The 26,823-nt window shown below is 37.3% G+C and overlaps 1 protein-coding gene across 2 annotated transcripts in view; it reads right to left on the bottom strand.

Moving 5' to 3' along the window:
- Positions 1–5,892: 5,892 nt before the first annotated feature.
- The window catches only part of GALC (galactosylceramidase), a 34,537-nt gene continuing 13,606 nt past the window's right edge, over positions 5,893–26,823 (bottom strand). Inside the window, exons 7-17 of one of the 2 annotated variants that reach the window (XM_017813918.1) lie at positions 24,811–24,941; positions 22,446–22,601; positions 20,305–20,429; positions 19,037–19,164; positions 18,496–18,585; positions 17,215–17,304; positions 16,727–16,871; positions 15,951–16,131; positions 13,086–13,249; positions 11,408–11,484; positions 5,893–8,535 (exon numbers count right to left, since the gene is read on the bottom strand). In XM_017813918.1, the coding sequence (XP_017669407.1) occupies positions 8,392–8,535; positions 11,408–11,484; positions 13,086–13,249; positions 15,951–16,131; positions 16,727–16,871; positions 17,215–17,304; positions 18,496–18,585; positions 19,037–19,164; positions 20,305–20,429; positions 22,446–22,601; positions 24,811–24,941 (1,431 nt within the window). In that variant the 3' untranslated portion in view covers positions 5,893–8,391. The remainder of the gene's footprint in view (positions 8,536–11,407; positions 11,485–13,085; positions 13,250–15,950; positions 16,132–16,726; positions 16,872–17,214; positions 17,305–18,495; positions 18,586–19,036; positions 19,165–20,304; positions 20,430–22,445; positions 22,602–24,810; positions 24,942–26,823) is intronic. The other variant, XM_017813919.1, reaches the window with a different exon arrangement.

Raw genomic sequence — 26,823 nt, 5'->3', positions numbered from 1 at the left:
AAAAAATTAGCTGCAATACAGAGCTAAAAAGATCAAACTGTACAAAAAATAAAGATTGTTGCTTTTTCACTTGGCTAAGTATTTGAGAATTTGATATCTCTAGTATTTACCATTTTAAAAGTGCAAACACAAAAGGAGAATGAAACCAAGGTATGTAAAGAATATATTTACATATAGGGAGGCTGGAATTTTTGTTGCGGAGATCTACCAGAACTAACATTTAGAAAAAATTATTTACATCTTCCTCGACATGGCATTTGAAATGAGTCTCCCACATGGATTCAGTAATACCATAACAGAAACTCCCATAGGCCTGGGAAGTGGGTGCTCATACTGAAGGTATCTGTATTCATCTAATCAAAGCATTGCGCCTCTCAAAGGTGAATCACGGGTGTTTCATGAAAGACTCAATTCATTCCACAAGCAAATACTAGAGCTCAATAAATACAAAATACATTCTGCAGTATCAACCTTGATTTTATCATGATTTGGGAAGAAAAGCTGGTCAATCTCCCTGCACCCATTACACAGATCATAAACAAAAGCAACAATGCTGTTTGTTTTAAAATCAATAGCAGAACAGTCACCTATGAAAGAGAATTGGAAGATCTCTCACCCTTTTGTCTCAACAATCAACTAAGGCAGGTCCTAAAAATGTGCAACAGAAAAAAATTCTTATTTAGCAAGGAGATGGGCTGAACAATCAACAGGGTATTCTCACCTTCTCCTTCTGGTACAGGCTTGCCTGGTTGCATTTTTTCTATAATGCTGGCAAAACTATTTATTTAGGATAAAGCATCAGCTGAGCAGCAAGAAAAAAAATGAAGTTCAATCATTAAACAGCAATCTTAGACTGAATAGGAAATAGTCAGCTTATGCCAGAGACATTGTGCATCCCAGTGAAGCTTTACAGATCTCTGCACCAAGACATCAGCGTGCACCTCAGTTCAGCACAAACCTGGCCGACCTCTTGCCAGTGAACACTATCATTTATTGCTGCCACTACAAGAGCAATCACATTAGAAGGGAATATGGACATCCTTAACAGGATTTGCTGTTTGTCATTGCCATCTGCTCTTTCAAATGACTTTGTTAACGCTATATAATCAAGCTAAGAGGCTATAGAGTTGCTCCTGTGTGATCTCAGACTGGCCGATGTACATGAAGCTTTCCAAAACCTTGGAAGGGGGGTGGCAGTAACAGAGAAACATTTTCTCTTTTCATACAGCTATGCTGCCATGCTCAAAGGGAAGAAATCTTCTGCAATCAGGAGCAGGACTGATTCACACACATCACAGATATGCCTTTCAGCTGCATAACCTGTGTTCATGTTTTCTAACCTTTTCTAATCCTAGAGCTCTTGGGAAATGCAGTGTCTATAATTAGCTAAAATACTTTTGCTTTTTAGCAACAATGATATCTTGAATTCTCTGTAGGCATTTAACTAAAATATTGTGTCCTGGGATAAAAAGTGTTTTCCCCTGGAGTTAGAAAAGTGGTTAACCCCGGGGGGTGGTGTTCCTGGTGTGCCAGGGCCAATCAGAAGCAACATTTCGCTACTGAAAAAATCAACATATGTCCCAGGCCAGAAGAGAAGGAAGTTGAGGTAGTTGAAAAAGTTGTAGCCATGTTGTGAAGCCACAAGGAGGGAGGGCCAGCAGGCCCTCCCCTCCAGCCTCTGGCTGAGGGGCCTGGAGCAGCGCAGTAGGTGAGTAGAGACCCCCGGGGCTGGTGTGATGGTTTCACTCTAGGCCTTCCTGGAGACCAGCTTGTAACCAGGAAGGAACTAGGAAAGTGATCACGGAAGTATTCCATGCTATTCCTTTACGTAACTTGGGGTATAAATAAAGCCAGCAGGAGGGACCTCGCGCTCTTCCTTTCCAGCGAGGTTCGAGAACGGTGGGTCCCTGTCTCGGTCTGGCTTATCTGGAGTTGAGGCCTACAGCGACTGCTGTTATCTGCCACGCGTGAGGGGAGAGTGCTGGGCCGTGTCGTGCCATCCTGCCTGTTCAAAGGGAAGTGGTGAGTTTTTGCTAATTTACCTTCAGTTGGCTGGTTGACTTGTGTGGTCTTTGTCCCTTTTTGTCCTTTTCCCTTCTCCCTCCCCCTCTTCCCTTTTTGGGGAGCTGTTTGGGATTTCTGGAGTTGTGGTGTATAGTATTCTCATTGTATATATCTGTCTCATATGTAAAATATATATATATTTTTGCTATAGCTTTGGCTGCTTAAGTCGTTTTTTTTCTCTTCCCTCTCTGGGAAGCAGGTCCTTGTTGTCGAGTTTCGGGGACTTGGCAGGAAGCCAGCTCGAAACTTGCACAGCTGGTGATCGAGGGGGACTCTGAAAGAACTGGAGAGACCCCTGGATCGCACCTTGTTTCCCCTCTTGTGTGAGGGGGAAAGAAAACGGCTGTATGCAGAGCTGAACAGAGACAGCGGTGGTTGAAAGCCAAAAAGATAGCTAGCAGCAGCGAGATGGCATGGAGTCAGGCTCAAAGACACAGACAGATGTCCTGCAAGGAGGGAGAGCTGGCAACAGAACAGAGAAAACTCAGTGAAGACTGTTTTGGGGGTAAGACTGAATTAAATCTCCCCAAACCCCCTTTTAGAGACCCTCTTGTGGAAAGAGGGGTGGACTTCCATTTGAAGGGAGTTCAGAAATGCAGCAGTGTTGGAGAGGAGGAATGGAAGTCTCTAAGGAAGTCCCCCAAAGGCTCGGGGTCAAGTGCCACGGCCTGAGGGTAAAAGGGATAGGGACGCGGTACCACACAAAAGGGTTCGGACTCGGTTGAAGGTCAGGGGTGCAATGCCACTTTATTAGGGCAAAACAGGGACTCATAGAAGGTATGGGCAAGGGGAGGTTCCATAACTGGGGCGGAGCATGGGATTGACAACTCAGGGCAGAATGGGATTGGGGAATAGGGGAAAGATGGGTGGAACTTTGGAGTATCCAGGGGAAAGGACCAATGGGAGCTCACTCTGCACTGTGGCATCCATCAGCCAATCAGTGAGAGATGAGCGGGAAAACCAGGGGAGAACAAGGGAGTAAACAACTTTTGGCAGGAAATAACTGAGGGCAAGTCTGAACAAGCCCTGAACAATACAAACCATAGGGAATAACATGGGGGTACATTATAATACAGTATAAAACTGGTAATAAACTGGGGAATAACAAGTCAGTCCGTGGATTTATAGTCCTTTCAGGCTCCATATACTTCCCGCCAGGCCATGTATCTTTCCCAGTCCGTCTGGTGATCCTCCTCAGTCGAGGGACTGGGATTTTCACAAAGTAAGAACAGAAAAATTCTGACTGCAATACTCAAATCTGCTACCTTAAAAATAAAGGATACTAACTAATACCACAGAAACTAATTTGAAGGAACTGTGACCTGAAAAGTGACAAAAGGACTTTTCTCTTTCTTCCTGGACTCTTGTTGAAGAAAAAGAGAAATTTAATCTACTGTAAATGTATTAACTATCTTTTTTACAACTAAATAAGTTGTTACCTATATATGTGTACGTAAATAAACCTTGTAAGTATTTTCCCCTTCCCCCGATGCCGAGTAGCTGTGTTTTGTCTGAAAACCCTCTCACACTGAAGCAAATTGTGGCCGGGGGTCTTGAACTTGGAAATTGGATTTTTGAGGGTCTCAAACTGCGACATATTGTTAATGGAAAACAGTAAGGAAGATGGCTGTATTTTGCAGCAGGAACTGAACAAAGGAACAAGCTAAACCTGGACTGTTCTTTGCTTTTCCCTGTACTATTTGGGAACATGTGTGCAGTTTGTGTACTATTTGGGAACATGTGTTTGGAGGGGTTTTTTTAGTGATTGTGTTTTAGGCTTTTTTAATAGTGATTTTGGTGTTATGTCCTCTGTCTTAGACCATGAAGGATCCCCAGATCATGGCTAACGTTATGCACTAAGTTCAGTCTCCTCTTACAAAACCTTGAGTTAAATCTGTATTGAGCCACCTCTAGTACTTTGAATCTATGAGCACAGAAAAAACAAAAAGAATCACTGTTTTCCTGCTGTAAGTGAACTTTAAACTTAGTCACTTGACACAAACAGAAAAGGGATTAAAACAGTCAACACTCCAACTCCAAAATACTTTTAGGATACTTTCATCGCTGCTTTCCAGAGATATGTCTAAGTTCAGCCTGGGCTGTACAAAAGTAAAAGTCAGGTTTAATGCACTAGTTGCAAAGTTACTAGGAGCCCCTGAAAAAACTTATGTTTGAGTTCTGTGTCTGTTTCTAACTTTATCCAAATAAAATTCCTTCGGGGCAAATAACCGCATGGAAGTATCTTGGCACACAGTGAAAGCTTGGCAACACTGCTGCAAACACATATTTCCTCTGCTCAATTACTAGTTGGTGTTTTGGGTTTTTTTTAGAACACACGTTCTAGAAACACCACCTTTATGATTTCAGTGACACTTGAGAATAAATGGAAGGAACATAACTCGTGGCAGGAGGAACTTGCTCATGCTAACTTTTCATGCATTACCTATATGATCAGGATGATTTCTAAGGTTCCAGCCACACACAAAAAAGCAATACCTTTACCTACGATATATTCATTAAGAAAATGGATAATCATTTGCATTTTCTGTTTCAGCAAACCCTGACATCATTTGGCACATGATATTTTGTCTCATCAAGTATCAAAGTATAATATTCTCAAAACTAAAAAGACTATCTGATGATTCCACTACAAGCTTAACAAGTCTTCAAAATTAGGGTGTTTTTTTACAATCTCTCTGCCTACCGCTTCCAGCATATGCTAGACTCATATGACTGTAGTATTTACAAGGGGTTTACAAAACCAACCAACCAAAAAACACCTCCAAAAAACCAAACCATCAGAGTGAGAATAATAAAGTCTAAGCACTGTCTCTCTTTGGCCATACCGCTGAAATCATCAAGGACAGCAACAATTATTGTGGTTATTTTCAAAATATGCACAACCCTCCAGCAAGCAAATGAAAATTTATTAAGTGAAAACAACCAACTTGCTGCTACAATGCAATAAAACTGATTCAATAAGGAAAGAGCAGGCCACTACCAGTCCAAATCAAATCTGGAAATAGAAATTTATTTTTGATACAGTGATACAAGGAGGTGACTGCAAAAGGAACCATCACCGGTAGCCTAAAGTAATAGAGTTTCCCGCAAAGGAGTCACAGTGTTTTGCAGGGTTTGAAAATCCCAGGAACTGCTTGTGTCCAACCTCAAAGGTGGGGTGGTAAAGAAGGGACAGAACCGATCTTGATGCAGTGTTTGCACAGTGGTAGCACACACCTGGTTACTGGAAGGCAGTATTTCCAGGGTAATTCATATCTTCATTTCCAGGCATGATGGCCTGGAAAACATAACTAGCTCTATGGAATTTCTCCCCTCTTTGTAAAGTTGAACACTTAAGTTTAGCTGGAAAAAAAAAGTGCATTTGAAGCTAGATCCAAAAGTATACTCAAAGTAAAGAAGCCTCCTTTAAACTTTCAAAGTACATTTGTACAACACCATCTGTTTCCATATGTAGAAACTGACTTTCAGCTAAATCTCGTAAGACCTTAGTACTCAGCAGTTCTGCTTCACTGGTCCTCAAATACAATTTAATTCCCTTCACTAAACACAAAAAACCACCCAGAAAGACGCAAAATGTATATTGAGCACTGTAAGAAAATCATTTTATCAACAGCACAAGTCCTAATGCATATGGATTTTAAGATAATTTTTAATGAGGACTGGTTGGCTATTAAGAGTGTCAGAAAAATTCTTCTAACACAATTAAGTTAATGCCAAGCATATTTATCAGAATCTTCAATGGAAAAACTGTCAGCTTTCTTCCTGAAAAAAACAAAGACCCATTTACAGAAGCATTCTACACAAATAAAGGGGGCTTAAGTGTTTTATTTGTCCATTTGGAATGATTAGTGTTTATAATCAACAACATAAATCCACCTCTCAGTGAAAAACCTGACAGCTTGTTATTGCCAAACATATTACAATCTGCTGAAGGGTGAAGAATTACAGACATATAAAGATGAATAACATTATATCACCATTAAATCACATACTCTGTTCATAGCACTTTAATCCTTTAACATTGTAAACTAAGATTAGGAAAAAAAAATCAACTTGTCCAGTGACAAAATACATTGTGTTTAGTACACAATATAACAGTACAGTTTAATGCAGTAGTGCATTGAAAGGTAAAAAAAATGGACAGCTTCTTTGGAATAACTGCATCATTGTTGATCTCTCTCTTGCACAAACACTACTTGCAGCCACAGAAGCTACCAGGAAGTCTTCAGAAGTATCCTACTAGGAAAATCCATCACAGCTAAAATAAATTTATTCTGAGATATTATACTCATATTACTTGAATATGAGGACCCAAAATTAAATTCCTTCACATTTGGAGTAACCAGTGACATCCCTTATGAAATCAAGCAAGTAATGAACAGATCTGCATCCACACTTCAACCATCAAATGAAAGTGATGTGGAAAACAGGCATTCATTTTTCACCCAGTTAAGTAAACAGTTACTTCGTATTTGGAAGCTTTCTAAGAATTTTAAAGTTTAGTGGTCTGAACCATTTTTCAGGGTTACTAGCATGTACAAAATTGAGCAGTATCAGTATAACAGCTAAAAGACAAAGCATTTTTAGTTATTAGAGATAGAACATTCTTTTCTCCAAAACATAATTTGGAAAGTAAAATTTCATAAAAAATTTCCAGGAATTATTTGTATTAACTCTACATGAGATGACAACTTCAAAGACTGAAGTTAACACTTACTGAAATCAGCCTTCAAAGTAAAATGGATCAGAAGAAAAATCTCTATAAATGCAAGTATACTGCTAATCTTTTTCTCAAGATGTTGCCTGGTACAAATGGCCTCTTACAGCTACTACTGCCCTATCAAGTCTGCAGACTACTCACTTGTCAGTTATATACGATGTGAATGTGAAAAATAGATGGACACAGGAGGCATGTTTCATTACGGCAATAGAGATTATCTTCTGACCAACGGCAAACAAGAAAAAATAAGAAGCCAATTGAAGTTGGAAAGTACCTCTTTACATTCTCAATGATTTGCTTTCTTTATAACACAGTAACTTGGGGGAAAAAAAAATAAAATGAAGCAACAGCAAAACAGAATCCCTCCTTTCTCAAGGATCTGAAGTTCCCTCTGAATTTCACTCCACGATACACAGGAAAAGTTGAAAAACAGACACTACTGTGTCAGTACCACTGGCTGGCTTACTATACAATTCTGTCTCTGTCCACCTGCTGTCACTTACCTTACGAACAGACTGCAGGTTCTTAAGGGCAAAGACTATTCTTTTTTTATTTTCTTTTATACTAGGAAGTGATAGTATCCATATCTCCTTTGTGCCACAGTAATATGGTAAGCTAAATAACATTGTTATGCTTTAATTATTTTCTGTTCTAAGCTTTAGATCCATCAAAAGTGAGAGATGGTTGCCTAAGTTTCTAGAAAACAAAGGCCAGTTTACACACATGACCTGACACAAAAATAAGTACTCTGCTTGCCACCATCCATGATGCAAAGCTTTTATTCTTTGCACCATGCAAAAAACCCACAAGGTTATCATCAACAAACTGTAAGTTATGGTATCTTTTCATCTATTTCAACCCTTTCATTGGAAAGAGGAGGTAGATTAGAAGTAAGGCACATCCTGCACTGCCTGATCAGCCATAAGGCATATTTACATTCCACTGAAAATAGGATCTATTTTAGGGCTTGCAATGCAAGTTGGAAGAAGTAATCAGGAAGAACTAATCAAATGCACTTGGAGTACCATAATGTCTAGTCACAGACCGTAGCAAAGAAAAAGACAAAACATCTTTTTTTTTACTATTGAAAATCTAGGTACTTTATCCAAATGAAACTTGAAAATGATAGACCTACAAAAGTATGGGGCCACTGGCTCATAAGGCTTACTGGCACTGAATTCTTTCTTTCACAGTGAAAGGAACGGACATAATCATGGAAGTGTTAAATAATGCAGCTTAAGATGCACCTGTCTTCAGTTAACTTCTAAAGTTATCTTAAAAGTGAGCTGGTAAGTTAAGATGTTGTTATTAAAATATATTTAAATCCATGAACTTATTTTCATCATTACCTTGAACTAAAATTTACCCCAAAAAAATCAAAGGGCAAAAATCCCATAGCAACTGGGGGATAAAGTTACAGTCATGTTGACGTCTACTCAAGTAAACCTTTAACAAATAATAAGGACAGAATACAGATTCTTTGCCAACAGATCAATCACAGCATAGCATTAAGCTCTCCTCCAAGTTTGAACTGGCTCTTATTCAAAGTAATATGAGAACTGGGCTCTCCAAACGTGAAAGGCACCTCAGCTGGCTTCAACGTGAAAGTTGTCAAACTGTGCAAACTCAAACGAGCGAGTTCCAAGAGCAGCCCAGCCATTGCTTGGTTTAGAAACAGTGACATTCTCCCAGAGTGGATAACCATTTAACAGTCCTGAGGCGGAATTGCCCTGTCAAAAAAAGGAAAATGTTTGCTTTGTAAAATCCAGCATCTGTGTTGACATCGAGCCTACTCACATGGGAGACAAGACAAAGCAGAGAGATGTCAAGTCAACTTTCAACTACGTTTCACACATTTTTCATGCAGAGGTGCTTCTAAATATTGCACAGAATCCTCCAGTGTCTATCAGCTCTGTGAAACAGATCTAATGCCTTTACAGGGAATATTTAAAAGGTTCGTCTTCCCTAACTCACAGCTTTACTAACTCAGTATAAAATCTGAAAGGTAAACTGGTTTTTCTTTTCTACTTGTACTAGGCTCCCTCAAACAGCCCTACTGTCTTAAGATATATCTGCCTGTATTTATGATATACATGGCACTAATTCTGCAGAATTAGGCAGAAGTCAAAAGTAAAGATAGATTTTAATTTAGTCATTAAGCTGAGAGGAAGAGGAGACAGCAGAACTTTCAAGTATCACTCAAGCTACTTCAAGCCATTGAAATTAAAAACAGTTTCAGGAAAAATTAGTTTATCTTGCCAGTGTTCCACTAAACAGTATTTAGAAGAAAGTACTTCAGTTTAATTGTATTTCTTAATCTGAAAGACAATTATAGACACAGGTAAAAGCAAAGAATGCCCTGCAAGAAGGAGTTCATGTAAGAATTCTTTAAAGAGGGCTCTGCTCTTCTGTTATTACATCAAAAATATATTTGGTACAAAAAACTTGAACAGCACAGAGGGAAGTTTGAAGCACCATAATTTTAAAGTTACCATGAATGTCTTGTGTTTTAAGTTATTTATGTTCAGTAAACCTTCAGGTTAACAAATGTTTTGGCCTGTTTTACAGATGGTAATCACTGTCATAAATGTAGGTGTACCACAGCCAAAACTAACTACATCCATTCCAGTGAATGACTCAGGTACAAGTGTCCCTTTGTCTCCAAATGACAAGAGAAAAAAAAACAGCTCCTAATACTCAATGAGATTTTAGCATGAGGGACTCAGTGCATCATTTTAGAAGAGTTATCTTCAGTAGCAGATCTCCCCAGCTAGGATTCAAGCTTCCCCACATTCCAGACCACACTGCAGTTACAAACGTTATATTAGACAATGGGATTAGGCATTCAGAAGACGGAATTAAGGCCTTTTAGTTAATTGCACCAATGTCACACCCAGGTGAGTGCACAGGTGTATTTAAAGTAGAGTGTCATAGTTTGAGATTGGCCCCCCCAAGAGTCGGGGGCTCAGAGGTGATTGGGTGCCAGGGTTCCTTGGAGAGCCAATCACCACTCATGTTGTTCGCTTCTGCTGAAAAATCATATATACACAGCACCGGAAGCTGTTGGCAGTTTTTCTGTTGGTGTCTGCTGAGTGTAGGTGTAGAAGGCCAGGGGGTGGCTGGGCTCCTTCTTACCCACTCCAGGGGGAAGGGGAGCCCTGCGGCCCCCAACTCTGCCTAGGCCAGAGGTAAGAGGCAGCATTTGGAGTGTGTGCTGTGAAGGAAAAGATTCACAGCACCTGAGGTAAGAGGGAGGAGGCTAGGCTCTCTTCCCCCCCCTGCAGCTGTGGGACACTTAGGACAGTATACAACTGGATCGAGCTGCTTGTGGCCAAGGCTAGGGGGCTTTTTTCCCCCCACACTGCATTGAGACTGGTAGGGGGTGGATTTTAAGGCTCAGCATTAAAGCAGAGCCAAGTGGACAGGCTGATAATAAAACAGCTTGGTGCTAGGGAGAAGAATCCCAGGCGAAATTGGAGACAGGCCAAGAGCTCGGGAGTTGCCCTGCCGAAGCTGACCGGGGGCAGCCGAAAACTGACTCGGAGGATGCTTGATAAGCTGAACTACACTACAGCAGCCTACAAATCGAGGTATGAGACTGAGAAAGAGAAATCACACAGCAGACCGAGGAGAAAGGACTCAAAGCTATCTTCTTGGACTTCGTGAGGAGAAAAAAACTTCCACAAACAGCTGGAGCTTGGTGAGGGGGGAGCGTTCAGGCCTCAAACACTCCGACGAGGGAGAGACTGGTTACTTCCCAGCCTGAAAAGGCTTCTCCTGGACTAAAGTTAAAGGGAGGGGCTTAAAGGACTGATAGAAGTGTAATAATATATATATAGTTGCCTTTAGTTTGTATAGTATTTATTTGTGTAAATAAATGTATATACTTCCCCTTCCCCCTATAGAAGCCTCTGGCCTGAACGTTTCTCTCCGGTGTTGGGATAAAGTGTGGGAAGGGGTGAGGGGAAGCCTGGAAATTGTATTTTGGATTTTCTAATGTGGCTCAGACTGCCACATTTGGGAGTACTTTCCTCTCCAAGTGTCTATGGTCAAAAAGGGTGGAGTGGAGGGGAAAGAAAAAAATGTGGGCAGGCTTCTCATTAACTGTAGCCCATTTATACAGCAACATTATGCTCATGCTTATTTATAACAGTAGAGAAGGTTGGCAGCTCATCTGAGTTTCCTAGTTCTTTACTAGCTGCACATACAAGGCCTTAGCCTGCAAAGGGAACTGGTAGGAGACAGATTTGTAAAACAGGCCAGTTTTGTAGTCTACTGACTGTCTTCAGAAAAAGAAAAATCAGATCTTTTTGTTAGCTTAAACAAGAGATTTGCCTCTCTGACCCTCCTACCTCCATCTTCCAATTCATCTTTCCAGTTATTTTCTATACCCTCTACAGTTTCTCAAGATCCTTTTAAAAATACAGGCAGCAGAACTTGGTATGGCATTTCAATATTGGTTTTAAATAACAGATATTATTTATGTTTTAGATAGGGTAAACTAATACAAGTAGACCATCAATAGTATAGCATTGTTTTGTCTAAACCATTTAGGACTGAAGTTTCATAACTGTTTTTCTGGCTTTTTGCTGGTGTCCTTACCTGAATGTTGAGAGTAAGTGTGTGCCATGCATTATCCCGGACACCAGAAAGTCCTTTCATTAATATTTCTTCTCCAGCTGCAAAACATGCTTAAGTTAACAAACTGTTACTTCAGCCTTTTGCTGATGCTGATAAATACCAAGCCAGCAAAAACAAAATAATATCTATTTTTCAGAAGTGCTCAGGACTGACATTTTACCAATTTCGATCACAGCATGGAAGGCTTAACATGCAAACCGGGCTCTACATTATCAGTGCATTCTCCTGTTTTGCCAGGACTGTTTTCCCACTAAAATCTCTAATGCTCTTTGCAATTTGGCATAAGATGAGGATTCGCTCTATTGAGAGTAGGAGTTCATGAAGTGTGACAGTAGCTATAGTATCTATAGACCTCCTTCTTTGTGTATTGTTTGGAACTATTTTAAATCACAGGGTTGGAGTTGCCACATCATCATGTTGCTTAGTTCTACTCAAAATTTAAGCTAAGTAAAAATTGGATGTGCTTGACACTTGGATGGAAGACCTGCAAAAAAAAATTAAGTGCTACAAGTCTTTAATTACTCAGCAGACAGCTTTAGCTGCAAGGTAATTTAACATTCAGGTTCCCTTCTACAAATCTATAAAGATGACCAAAAATCACTGTACAGAAAAAAATTATCATATTGTGTAACAAGTGTCTCAGCCTGAAATAATGAGGTGGTTAATCATTTCATCTAGGAAAAATTAGTTTTGACAGCCTGAGAAACTAATTGGGTAATGTTGCGATGTCTTATTAAAAATAAATACTGGAGTTGATCCTAAACACAAGTATATTTTTACGTACAGCTGAAATTTAGGTTTTTATGGAGTTAGACATTGCAAGGAGCACCAGTATGCTAAGGGAAGATATGTAAAACCTTCTTTATGCTACTTGTCCATGGTAAAAAAGGAAAGGAACACACACACAAACACACAATATATCTTATCAGATATTATTGTATTTGTATTGTATTTTTGTAGATCTAGAAGCTGCATTCGACTCATCAGAAATTACTGCAAATTTTAATTCATGAAGTGATAGGAAATCCATTTAAACAACATAAGCTGCCACTATTTGAAAGAAAAGAACTTTTAGCTACTGATGAAGTTTTATGACACACTCTTTCATGTGCCTGTCAAATGCTCTACAGATGGAATGTTAGCATCAGAAGTAGAATATGCTCTCACTCCACTGAGCTAGACTAACAGTAGGATGCATAATTTGAGGAAAAAGTAGGCCACTCATTAGCATCACCTAAGCCAGATGTATGTACAGTGACTAGCACTGCTCTTCAAGACAAGTCCCTGCATGTCACTCAGGATTTTTTTCAATGTGTAGTTTAAGAAGACAGATCAAATCCTTCTGTAATTAATACTGTATCAGAGTATGTATGAAAAGCAAAATAGTTTATATTTTCTAGTGTAAAATAGGTTTTGTCAGTGGAAAAAGAAAAAATCCAGAAAGCTAAGCCTAAGTAGCCAGCCAGTAGCCTCAAGATGCTTTCTCCACCTACAAAAAGGGGCCATTATTAGAGCACAATAGCTTAAATTCATAGTGATGACAACTGAACTATAAAATCTGAATGTTAGCCATTTTTATCAAGGTTGTCAAAAAGACATGTTCATATGCCAGCATCCTCTTTAGCAAAGAGCTGCTTACCTATATCACGAGTCACTCTGTAGGTGCCATCTGCAAAAACCCAGAAGAAAACTCCCTTGGTACGTCGAACATATATCCCACCATTGTCAACTCTTCCTGCAATAAATACACCCCCATCGTGTTGCTTTTCTATGTAGATGTCACAGGTGACTGTCATGTTTACCCTGTAAGAGAAGTTCAGTGTTTTCAGAAGGAAGGAATCAATTTTTTTAAGCAGGCAGTAGGTATTCCTTATTCAGTAGAGCAACCTTCTTAAGGAAAAATTTAGCAATCTTAATGTGGGAGAAACACAGAACTTGTTTAGACTCATCCCCACATGTGAGTTCATAGATTTCCATAAGCATGGCAATTCTCAGAAACCAACAACAAAACAAATTATTTTGTCAGCAAGTTTCAATTAATTATTAAAATAAAATTTAAAAAAACCAACCCACACAAACAAAAATCTACCAAACAGTAGTTTTGCATGTCCACGGAAAAGCTGTCAGATCTGCAAAATAAAAGTTGCTTCTAGATAAATCAAATCCAAGATTCAAGGTCATAGCACCAGATCTGCTAAAATTTGCCGTTTCTCTAGGATTTTTAATACAGGACAGGTCTTAAATAATCCAGACTGCTTGCCCCAAAGCCAAAACAAATGTTTCTAAACAAAATGTTCAAATACGTTGAAATTATTTGATTTTCCTGAGGTGATACTCCAGCTCAACAGTAAGACACTATATTATACACATAACGACAGCTGTGAAGGAGAATAAAGCAAAGTGATACCAGAACCATCAAATAGCACCTAGTAAATTTACACAACTTATTCCTCCCCAAAGTTGCACAACAAGCCTCTCAATCACAAAAATTAAATGCATTCTTTACATCTATTAATGTATATTCAAACTAAAAATCTATATCCCATATCTGAAAACATTTGCAATATGGATACAGCTGCAAGGTCACATATTTAGGAGGTTTATAATTATCCATGATTATTTACAGAATGCGAAAAGACTCTGTGACACCAGCTCAGCTGATAACTGAATCGAAGAATACCTATTTTAGATATCTTTTCTCCTCACCTCTAACACAACAGTAATGTTATAAGAAGTATTAGATTCTTGGATATATATTCATTACACAAACCAGATTACTTTCGTGACTCCCTATGTATTAAACAAGAGAACCCCCACATCCTCCTTAAGCCATTATTAAGAGACTGGAAGCAATGAATAATTAATTAAATAGTAATGTTTCAGAATATAGCTAGGTTCAATAAAACAATCAGAGCAAAACACTAACAAATTCAGAAGAAGGGAAAAAAAGGCTTTCACATGCACAAGTTTAAAATGCAAACTAAAACCAACTAAATAATCCTGAAACTGAATCATAATAAATTGCCACTAACGACTGAAGTCAAATATGATTCCACAGAGAAATTTAGCGCAAGATTGGTTCTGAATTTTAATGGCATACACTAATTGTTGAAAACATCTGCCAGAGACAAGATTAGCTTTAAACTGAGGATGAAGGAAACAAATCTGAGGGCCTGAAATTGAAGACCAGCATTACAAAAAGTTACAGATCAGTAAAACTTGAAGGATCAGCTCAATATTCAGGACACAAGCATGGTTCTGAAAATAAGATGAAGATTCAGAAAGAACTGGATCAAAAATGAAATAATAGGAAGTGTTTAGGAATGTCAGTACAGTAATTTAAGAATACAGCCTGCGTAGCTGTTATAGGAATCACTGAATATGATTTACTCAATGAGGGAAAGTTGATTATAGGGGAAAATGAGATTTTTTCTTAACAGAGGGCTGTAAAAGAAAATATCAGATAACTGAAGAACAAGCTCCAGTTACAAGATTATGGTATTCTTCCAGGCTTCAGATCAAAGTGATTCAATCACTTCTCCAGGCCTGAAATTAGAAGTGTGAAGCAAGTCCTTAAAAAGCATTTGGGACATCAATGATCTAATCAAAGTGAAAAAAATGTGACAGAATGGCTACTTTAAAGACGGTATCCAAAGCATTTAAGCTAGACTTTTTAGTAGAAGAAAAAGTTTTAAGCATGAAGTTTATCCTTACTATAAAAGCACAATTAGTTAACAGGCTCTTTCCCAAATGCTTCTTAATTCTAAATAAACATTATTCTAAAATATGCTGCTTGATTCCAAATTACCATTACAGTTCCTAGAAAGAATTGCAATTGTAACCATACTCTTATCAAAGCAGTAAACCTCAGTTACATTTACCCAGAAATAAAACTGGTTGAAGTAGCAGTTGAATCAAATTCACACAATTCTAGGAACTGCTCAGAAGATGGCAGTCTGCAACAAATACAACTGAATTATCCATTAAATAGTCTGGATATTATGAGATTGATCAAATTGTTAACAATTAATCCAGATAACTCAAAACTATGTAATTTAAAAGTAATCAATTTTTTTTGTCCCATTTAAAAAATATTGAAACTCAGGGCATATTTTGAATTAGGATTTTGACTTGGTCTTTCTAGTACATCAACTCAGATCCATTATTCTGAAAAAATAGCTTGAAAAAAATATGCAAGACAGAAATTAAAAAAAAAAAATCCAAGACAGTGTAGCAGTGGGCCAAGTAACCAAGAGATGCGGTGGACTTCCCATCCTTTAAGAGTCATTTAGACAGACACAGTCGATCTTTGGCCCTGAGCAGCACTCAATGACTTTTGGAGGTCCCTATGACATCATTCCTACGTATGTACAGAGAATCTGAATGCAAAAGCACAAGCCCTCTGTCCAAGAGAAATGAGGCTCGAGACAGATTAACTGATCCTAACTCACACTGGTAAGGAGGACATTTCCCCAAACGTCACTAGAAAATAGTATTTACATACCACTGAAAATTTCCTATGATACTGATGGTCTGGTCTGCATCAGAAACCCAAGTGATGGGCCGCTGAACCACCACCTGGCGGAGTGTGAACACATGATCTCCCGGGTCAGAAGCATTTACAAAGTATTCAAAGACACCTGTCTGATCTGCAAAATTTGGGGCTTCACTGAAAGGTGGATTACCTGTTCAGAAAATAAAATACATATCAACTCCAAAACATTATTTTTCTTCTAAATACTCTTGTTTTCAGAAATTTCCCCTGAAAATTTTCTTCAGAATTTTGACCTGCTATATGAAAGCATAGTCTCCGAAATTGAAGTTTTTAAGTAGACATCAGTTTTCACAAACACACGAACAAAGTAAATTGCCTTCTTCCCTACCTCCCTTCCAAAAAAAAAGTTCACTATAATTATGAGCTATACCATTTGCATCAAGAATTTCAGAACTGCTAGTGAACATCCAGTTAAGACACAGAGTAAAATACACCTGATTTGAAGTGAAGTTTACAGGTATAAGTTGTTGGAGAAACAAATATAAATAAAAAAATAAAACTAAAAAAAAACACCAAAAAACCACCAAAAAAACCAACCAACCAACCAAACCCCCCCCAAAAAAACCAACCAACCAAACAAAAAAAAACCCAAAACAACAAAACAGATCTCAGACTACTTCATGTAGAGGATACAAATAGCATAACTTGCATAACTTACTGCCTTTCTACATTATGGTTATATCTGTGTGTGAATAAAACTTTTGGATAACAGAATTGTGACTTACGTATATTAAAATCATCTTTGTAATTTGAAGGAAAGGGATGAGGTGGAGGCGGCTCTGGGTAAATGCATTTATGTCCTGTCTTGAGTGTGGTTAAAGTGTAGACTTCATCCACATCTAGATCTAAAGAAAATCTTCCCCTCCACACCTAGAATTGAAGAAAGCTCAAGCTGCAAAAATTAAACAACTAAATGACCAAATACTCAAGTTCTCGAATTAAAGAAGATCCTCTCAAGTCCTGCTTTAAGGCAAACGTCCTTTCTTCTTGCCTCAGCATTTAATACCTCCAGGCTATTTTGAAAACTCCTTTCCCCCAAATTCTTTATTACCTCCAAGAGAGGTTGTATATAACTGGTAAAATTGTAATCAAAAGGCCTTAATGAAATGTGCCCTAAAGGTGCATCTTAAGCATAAAAGTCAAGGAGCTTCAGCAAAGGGGGAAGACGCACCTGAAACTGAAGAGAGACTGTAATTACAACTGATCAACTCACCTTTACAGGGCGGAGTCGCTGAAAAAGACTCGAGTTTCCAGATTCAAAACCAAGTCTAGAATGCCACACTTGAAGGGTTTCCACCATAAACTACAACAAAACACAATATGCAATTTAATACAACAGCAGCAAAATAAACAACCTTGAATATTCACCTTCAGAAGTATCAGTCCTCTATGGGTGTCTAATTTCTGTTATTTTAAAGCTGTTAAATGATCATATTAGAGACTGCCACTCTGCTCAGCTAGTCATTACATATGCCTTATATTTTTATTGATTATACATCAATAATGTCCTAACATGCAGCAATCTTGTTTTTAAAGACAGAAAGCATTGCAATCACATAACATAATCTTTAGCTTCTCTTTTACCAACAATAGTACCCCTTTGATATAAGCTCTGTGCCTAGGAGTAACTAGACTGAAATAATCTCCTGCTAATTTCACTTTAACGAGACCTTTAATTTAGTTGCTGGTCCTTTGATATCCATTTTTGAGCAAAGTATTTTGCTTACAGATCTCCGAAATTCTGCAATACTATGACATATTAATAACATTAGCTACAAATTTTAATCATACCTAATCCCTAAAATTAGGGATATAAGCAAGCAACCTAGAGCTTGCTTTTCCTAAGCAAATCATTTCATTGCCAAAAGTATTGTCCAAGCTGTCTCCTTGTAAAGGAAACCAATGTCGTCAAAAATCAAATTCTGAATAAGTAAACACTGTCAACTTCTGAGAAGGAATCTTCCAAATCAATTAACAAAGATTCACTCCAGTTTATAGTGAAAGTATTGTTCACATTTCAGAGTGAAATTTAGTTTAGCAAGATTATAAAAGAGAATAAACAAACCAACAACTGGGAGATTCTCAGAATTTTCACAGGATGCAACAACATAACCTACAGCATAAAATAAACCAGTTATTCCCCTGGAAAGGAACTGATGGCTATGCTGGCCAAATAAACTCCATCAGCATAGTCAGAGCACCCAGCATTGGAATAAATTCTAAAGAACTCCAACTGCATGTCTCTTCTGGGGAATTTTTTCTTCAATATACCGATGGTAAGACTGGGAGGTAACAATTCTACAATTTCAGTCATGACATTGCATCTCCTGGTAAAAGCAGAATTCGAATGCTTAAAACTTTGCCAGGTGTGTACAGTCTCTGGTATTGGAGGCTGTTAATTTCTTGCTAACCTATGGTACTGTCTTGCATGTATTTGATTATGAATAGTAGTTCATTTTACAAGATTGTTCAAGTGTATTCAAGATCTACTTACAAATGATCCTTTGAGGTAGAAAGTTGCTCTCTGAGGTGTGACACTGAAATTAGGCAGTGGAGGCCTGATACATTGAGAGTGATTATGAGTCTGAAGAAAAAAATAAATTTAACAGAAGGAACATTCATTACTGGAATGCATCACAAGGCAACCAATAGGAAAAACATGCAGCATAGAATTGAAATTTAAAAAGCACTCATTTATTTCACTGTTAACATAATAACTACAATTACACTACTTTAATAATATTATTTTTAATACTGATTTTAAAAAAGCACATGATTAAACTTCCTCCCAGAGTGTGTAATCAAATTAAAGCTAATTTATGATAAAAAGATAAAGAAGACATATATATTGGTCTTCAGGAAGACTCAATTAGCTATTCAAAACTTCACGTAGCAAAAAGGACCTCTAGTGGACTCACTAACAAAGCTACCAGTACCAAAGGACATTCACAGATACTGAACTACATAAATCAAGACAGGTCCTTCATAACAAAACATTATCTTTCCTAGTTCATTGGAATTGCTGATGCACATACCATAGTTTCAATGATGATGGTAAGGTTCCCTAGACCATCTGTCAGAGCTACAAAACTGCCACCTCCTTCTAAGTGTCCATCCACTTGCAAGTATGACCAGCCTGGCTGAGTAAATTGTGTTGTGTGTGCTGAGACAATATGAATAAAAATCAGAATACAGTAAGACTTAATAAAAAATAGTACCATTTTCAGTCTTAATTAAATTTCTCTCATACATGCTTACACAACAAAAACCTGATTTGGGGAAGAAAGTAATAGAACTTCCATAATAAATTCTACCTATACAAGAAGAAAGATTAAAGAATTATACTAAGGCACAATTTAAAACACCAACTCTCTGGCAGAAAAAACAGTTAAAATGATAGAGGTTATTTAGACAGGAAGAACAAGCTATTACACCACTATGTAAGGTACTCACATACATGCAATTTGAAAATTCATTACAGTTTAGATTTTCACAAATCTTTTTCTTTTCTTTAAATAAAGTAAACATTTGAGCCGGAGAAAGCATAGATGGGCATCTCCATGAGAGATAAATAAGGTTTTCAGCATAAAGGAGAAAATACGACCCAGACCCTGGAAATCCTGAGCAACATGGACAAAGGAACAACCGCTCAGCTGTTCCGAACTGTTCATGGGACAGTACACCCATTTTTGGTTTAATGCTTTTACATATACAGGTAACCAGCATAAGAACAAAAATGAAAGTATTTGTTTTGTACCTCACTCATGGCACTGCAAATCCTACTTGCTCTAGTGAACAAACATTACATACAGAAGGACTACAGAGTAGCCAGTGAATCCACGTGTCCATAGATAGACACTACGTGAACATACTTTGCTTTCCCCGAGCTTAAGGAAATGCTGATTTACACAGGCCAAGAATCTCAAGCAGGGTAAGAATACAGAGGTTCTTTGTTTCATTTTCTCAAATTGAGAAGTATCAAATGAAATTGATACTCCTCAAAGATTAAAAATAGAATAGGGGAAGAAAACATGAATAGTAATGGCTATAAAGGCAGTAGCTTATTCATTTCTGCTACATCTAAAGGTCAACTATTAAGATATTAGATATTTTTACTTTCTATTGAAAGGAGCATTTTCTTTCTCCCTTTTTAAAGTATTTGCAAAATTTTTCACAAATCTGCCTTAATTTGGTACAAAAAAAAAAAATTAATACACATAAAAACACTAAAGAAATGAAAGCCTCAGAAAGTACAGTGATGCTCGGTATCACATCACCGAAATTTTAACTGCAAAGTTCTTACCTGTAATCCAGATAGGAGCTTCAACTTTATAGTGGCCGCTCCATGGCTCTTGTGCTGTCATTAGCCCACACCGACCAAAGGGCAAATCTTCATAATAACTAGCCACTAAGTTCCATGCGATTGTCCTGGAAGAAAAACAGGTGTCGGCTGTGCAGGTGGCTCCATTCATATGGATAGTATTATATTAACTTAGTACAAGAATCCATTCCTCTTTTTTCTCCAGCATACAATGAAAATAATTTGGGGGATGGGGGTAGGGAGAATATCTTTCCAGCTAAAGGGAAAAAAAAAAACCACAGGAGAGAAAAATAAAGCAAATCAGCTTGCAGTGTTGAGAGCTTCTTCCAAAACTTGTGATGCATTCCCTGGCTATATCATCACAAAAAACTGCATACTAAACAAAATATGTATTGAGGGTTGAAGACTCCATTTGTTTGCATTTTTTTCCTGTTTTGAAGGCAAGAAATTTTGTTGGGAAAATTTATAGCTTTTTGTTGGGGTGTTATTTGGTTGGAGTTTTTTTGATTAATTGTTTATTGTTGTGCATGGTGGTAAGTTTTTTTGGGAAGAGTTTTTTGGGGGAGCAGTTAAGTAACACTAAAAAAAATTATCCTTTCTTTATCCATATAAATAAAAAACAGAAAACAACTTTAACCACCCATCCTCCATGAGCTGTTGCTATTTCAACAGGTTACCGTCAGGTTACTTTAGACCTCTGGGCCATAAGTATGGAAATACAGCTTAATAGAGCAGTTATGTAGAAAGGAAAAGCTGGCAAGCTGTTCTGCTCATGCATATGGGTGACTGCAAAGGCCTCATCCTGAAGTCACTGCCACAGATTAATCACACTACACAAGCATATGAAGAGACCCTGGAATTCTACAAAAACATGCTCATAAAATAAATAACTCTTGATTTGTAAACTCAACATGCTCACATCAAACTTGTTCTGCTGATTTCAAACTTACAAAGAGATGTAGGAAACTCAAGTTCAAAGGAAACAAGCTCAGAGAAAGAAAAGCTGCCTTTCATCAAGCAGATTCTGTTTTCAATATAAAAGCCAATATAATTTCACTGTTGGATATACAGACTTAGAACTATTCTAAAATAATTTATAAATACAATACATATGCCTGGTAGTCAGGCTGCAAAACAAATGGGACATATATAACTAGAAAGGGCTTGTAAAAACAGAAAAACATTGGGAAAAGACCGATCCCAAATTAAGACATTAAAGCATATGAAAGTTAAGAGGCAATCAGAATTACCAGGAATTCACATAGGAAATATTAATCTGTTAGAAAGCTTCAGCTTGCAGAAAAGACAAAAAAATGTAAAAACCAGGTGACTCAAGAAACTTTCCTTTACAAGTATCTAAGTGATTTGTACTTCAACCATTTCAGACAAAAACAATCCTCTTTATTGTTTCAAAATGAAGTTACATAAAAACTAAAAGCTTTGAACAATATTGATTACATCTTGATGACTTATTTTCTTTAATCAGACTTTTTCTTTCAAATTAGTAGGTTTGGCACTAAAAACATCAAACTATATTTACTATTATCTTCTAAAACTGGGAGTTATGTCATTTCCCAGTAAAGAGAACAGCTTTCTTCCAGTTTTCAGTTTGGAAAGAAAATGTGCAGAACAGTAAATTAATGACTACAGTGTGTTTTAGAATGGATTCTGAGGAAGAAATTGAATGGCAAAATTAGATAATTACATCCATACATATTACTTTTGACCGAAGACAAATAACTTGATCAAGACCTTAAGAAAAATACAGACAAATTAGCATTATGGATATTTTTCTCCAAAGTTTTTCATGTGGATAGTTCTTCTTAAAAACATTCTCTTTTTAATAATTATTATCAGTCTCAAAGGCATCTGATATTAGCTGCATAAACCATTGGATGCTGTGGAACAGTAACTAAGAATATACTAAAACCTGTAGAACTTCTACTCCAGAAAGAATTAAGGACAGCAGACTTCATATGTTACTATATTTGAATTCAGGCTGACAGCAGAGCGAGTTTCAGTTTACCTGCTCTCTTACCATAGCAGATAGATGTCTTATATAGTACTTTAAAGAATTCTTACACACCAAGTTGTGAACGTGAGCAATAGTGCACAACACTTACGAGGTCATGTTTCCATTTACATAGTTTTGGTTCAGGATCCGAGCCCAGCAGCCTGCACCTACTTCATCATTGAAAGTACTGTAATCTTCTGAAGACCATAGTTTCTTCTCAGTTAATATGGCATTTTGCACTGTTTTTGTCCCAGGATAGTGAGCCCTACATAACATTTTAGAAAGAAAGAGTACTTAGTACAAAGAGAAAAGTCAATGTTTGGAAGTACATATAGCAGCAATGATTCATCTCCTTCAAACTGAAAATGAGAAACAAAATATCTTTGGAATACTACAAGTGGAATAGAAGAAAATGGACCAAGGTGGAGTCATAACATTCCAGAGCTTATTGTATTTGCATCAGTAGAAGAATATTTCTTCTGATATATGACAGCATATAAGTAAACTTAGATTTAAAGATGCTGTACAATTTCCACAGCTTGTTAAAGCAAAGCTCTATCCTGAAACTGAGCTTGAAGATTTTCCTAACTAGTCTGCTAAACAGAGAAAAGACATGTTAACTCATAGGATCTTAAACAAAACCATAAATAATCGTAAAATCAACAATAAGATACAGTACTAGGCATTAGTCTAAGAACTTAACTGTATGAATGTCTTCAGACCTAAACATGAACTTAGCTAATTTTTTTAATAAACTCAGGTTTCAAAAAAGCATGCTAGTTGGACTACAGAAGTTACAGAGGTGTAAACTGAAAGTAGTTGAAACATATAATGAAAGCTAATTTTCTTTTCAAGATCTTCCTTAGTATGAGGAGAGATGCTTTCTCCTAATGGAGACTATTGATTACATTCAATCACAACACTGATTCACTGTGCGAGATTTGTCTGACTGAAATAAAACCTTTTTAAATCACTTCCAAAAAATACTTAGCATATTCATTGAAGACACTAAGTACATACACTAAAATGAAATTATCAGCACTGGAAAGGAAAGCATAAATACTTCCTTTACTAGTAGCCTGAAACTTGACAAATTAATACATTCATGGCAGGGACACAAGAAACACCACTTTTTCTAGGCTGACTGTTAGGGGTTTTTTTTCCATTCTTTTCCCTCTACTGGACAATGGGCCAGTGTAGTCCTTCATACCTAGCTTCACTAATGGGAATGTAACCGATAGTAGAGATTTTAGCTCCATTCTTCTCTGCTCTACAAATTGCTGTATATTTCCCCTTTGGCTTGGAAACATAAGAATTACCTCAGTACCAAGCAAAGGTTTTTGTAGTGGCATAAAGTGCAGAGCTTGCAAAAACAAGGCAGAGTTTTCACACTTCATATCCTGAAAAGGTGTTTAATATTATGTGTTAACAACCCTGCCAAAAAAAAGCTGAAATACGTAAGAGATTATTTAATCTACCTGTTAAGACTGAATCAGAGTAGGGATGTAAAACTTACACTTGTAAAGAGTTAAGCAACTACAGCTTATTTAGACAGTAAGTAATCCACACATGATCCAAGATTCCACCTGCAAAAAACTGCCAGGATAGTGTTCATGTTCAGAATGGGGGGAAGGATTGATTGCAGAGGTAAATGACACTGCCTGCCTATCTGTATTTAGAGAAAAGGTCTTCATTTCTACACCTCCTATGGGTCAGATATATAAAGAAGGATGAAAAACACCCCACTTGAAGCAAGGAACTGCCACATTTGAAGCACTTGATTGGGTCAGGCAAGTTTATGGCACCTAGTAATTAAAATTTATAGCTACTGTAAATTGAAAAGTTAATGAGTAAGTCTTACACACATTTCCATTCAGCCATCAAGTCAGTAATCAGTGTCAAATTTAGTCTACTAGCATGATATTAGCATCATATGACAAAGTCCAGAAGTAGTAAAACAAGTCAGCTGGTTGCATGCTTTCCAAAAACAACTTTCTCATCAAAACAAAATGGAAACTAAGAATCAAGATATTATTGTAACTCAAAGAAGAATCACAGCCCAAATCCACTTCTGGATCACAACCATTTGAGTAACAGACCAGTGAAGTCAGTAATACAAGGCTGTATACAAAGCTGTAAAGCTAAAGCACTTTTTGCATACCAACTACAGTAACCAAAAAACTCCCCAGAATAAACAGGGTTGTCCAAAAAACCTTCAGTTCATCAAAAGTACATTCACAGCCAATAGGAATCTTCAATATAATAGAGGACTCACGATTCAACGGAAGAGTTGAGGCTGTTGCCAGGACAACAGCCGTGTGATTTGATGTGGGTTAGTAAGAAAGATTATACAATCAATCCTCTCCTTGCAGGTAAGAGTACAGAGAATTAAAGGTTTGACTGTGTTTGTTATAAACGAGATGAAGACAGACTATAAACAAACCACCAAGAAAGAAAAAGAGAGAACCCCCTACCCAATCACATCGACCACTCCATGTAGCTCAGAGTCAATCAGCAAGACAAAGGAAATGGGCTCCCACAGTCTATCGCTGGCTATGATCCTCACCTGCTCCAGACCACGCTTATCCAATGTGTACCTCAACAGCTTGGAAAAAAAAAGGAGAGCAAAGAACAGAGAGAAGGGACAAATAAAAAAAATGTTTTTCAAATTGTTAACACCTTATATTGGGAAAGGCAGCATCTTCTTCAGCACTATTTGAACATAGCTAAAAAAAAAAAAAATTATGTTTCGATTCTTGTTTTTGCAACCTGGACAACTGTTACAAGAAACAAAATGTACTAGACTGTCAAGCACAAAGTGCCTTCAAAGGACACCTTCTTCCTAGCTACCATACCAAACCCTAAAGTACATGAAAACAGGAAAAATTAAAAACATTTGGTTTTTCTTTTCTTACAGACACAAAACTACAGATAAATACAAATTATATCACATTTCATGCAAGATACTCTATTGGCAGATCAGGCACTTAGATGTTACAATGCTGATTGTTAAGCTACAAGGACCACATACGAGGCAAGGAAAACTGAATTATAATGCATAAACCTTGCAAAAGCACAGTAAACATTCAATTAAGAACAGGAGTTGATTCCCCCTATTTTTCCTGCTAATCAGCTATTTCAATTTAACAGTGAAACAACAGAATTGAGCTGAGCTCCTCCTAAACACAAACAACGAAAGAAACAAGAAAAACCCCAGACATGTACACACCTTACTACTCAACTGTGTTGTATGTCAAGCTTTAAAATTGCAACTACTTCACACTTCCCTAGAGACATTTTAAGACCTTGAAAGTCAACAAAACAAATCTAAAATGCCATGTAACACCAAATCTAATGATGTACTAATGACGCAGAGGTCCCCTAAACAGCACTTCTGTACTTGTAAATTCATGTAACATCAAATGCCCAACTATCTTCAAACAATTCTGTATATTTCTACCAGATACAATCTTCTCTTACAGGGCACACTATCTGCAGAAAGAAGTGCTGCAGTATTTTTTTTTCACAGATCAGAATACGAACTAGGTTATGTGCAGTCTGAGCAGCCTGAAACATCAAGATTTCCTCCCCCAAAGTTTTAATAACTTCAGCTGAACACAATGGTACTACTAATAACATTACCAACAGTATACTTATGTGTTGTACTTTTCATTACATCTTGCTTTAGAATAAGGCAGTATTTGGTTTTCAGACTTATACATAAAAAGGCTAACCTATTAAGCAATTAGGGAAGGTTCCTGATGACTAGAGACAAAGAGTTTTAATGTCCATCTTCAAGAAGAAGGATCTGGAAAACAACAGTGCCATCAATCTAGCTACAGTCTCCAGGAAGGTCACAGAGCAAGTCTTCCTGGAAGCCATGTCAAAGCACTAGAAGGGTAGGAGGACAACTGGGAACAGCAGCATGGATTTACCAAGGGCAAATCATGTCTGACAAAGATGTTTGCTTCCTACAACAAGATGATCACCTGTGTGGGCAAAGTGAAATCAGTGGATGTCATATACCTTGACTTCAGCAAAACCTTCCAACTAGGTAGATAGAAAAGTGCAGTCAGGGAGCAGATTACTGGCTTATATTAGGAACAATCCCGTTTGACGTCTTTAATAAAATTCTGGAAGTTTACATTTTGCTTTGCTTGCAGACACAGCTTTTGCTTTTTCTGTTAAGCTGTCTAACTTCACTCATGAATTCTCACTTCCAGCCTTCTGATTCTCCCCACATCCCATTTACTTTAAAATTTACCTTAGATATCCATCAGACTACAAATGGTGTTTTAGGCAGGGATAAAGCTCCACAGGGAGCAATGATATCAAGGTAAAAATTACCTGATGAAAAAAAAAAAAACAAACCAAACCAAACAAACAAAAAAAAACACACCAAAAAAAAAAAAAAAAAAAAAAAACAAAACAAAAAAAAAAAAAAAAAAAAACCACAAAAAAAAAAAAAAAAAAAAAAAAAAAAAAAA

This window comes from Lepidothrix coronata, unplaced genomic scaffold, assembly GCF_001604755.1.
Source record: "Lepidothrix coronata isolate B3197 unplaced genomic scaffold, Lepidothrix_coronata-1.0 Scaffold43, whole genome shotgun sequence".
Lineage (NCBI taxonomy): Eukaryota > Metazoa > Chordata > Aves > Passeriformes > Pipridae > Lepidothrix > Lepidothrix coronata.
The sequence above is the reverse complement of the archived record's forward strand: the minus strand, read 5'-3'. Positions and strand labels throughout refer to the sequence as shown.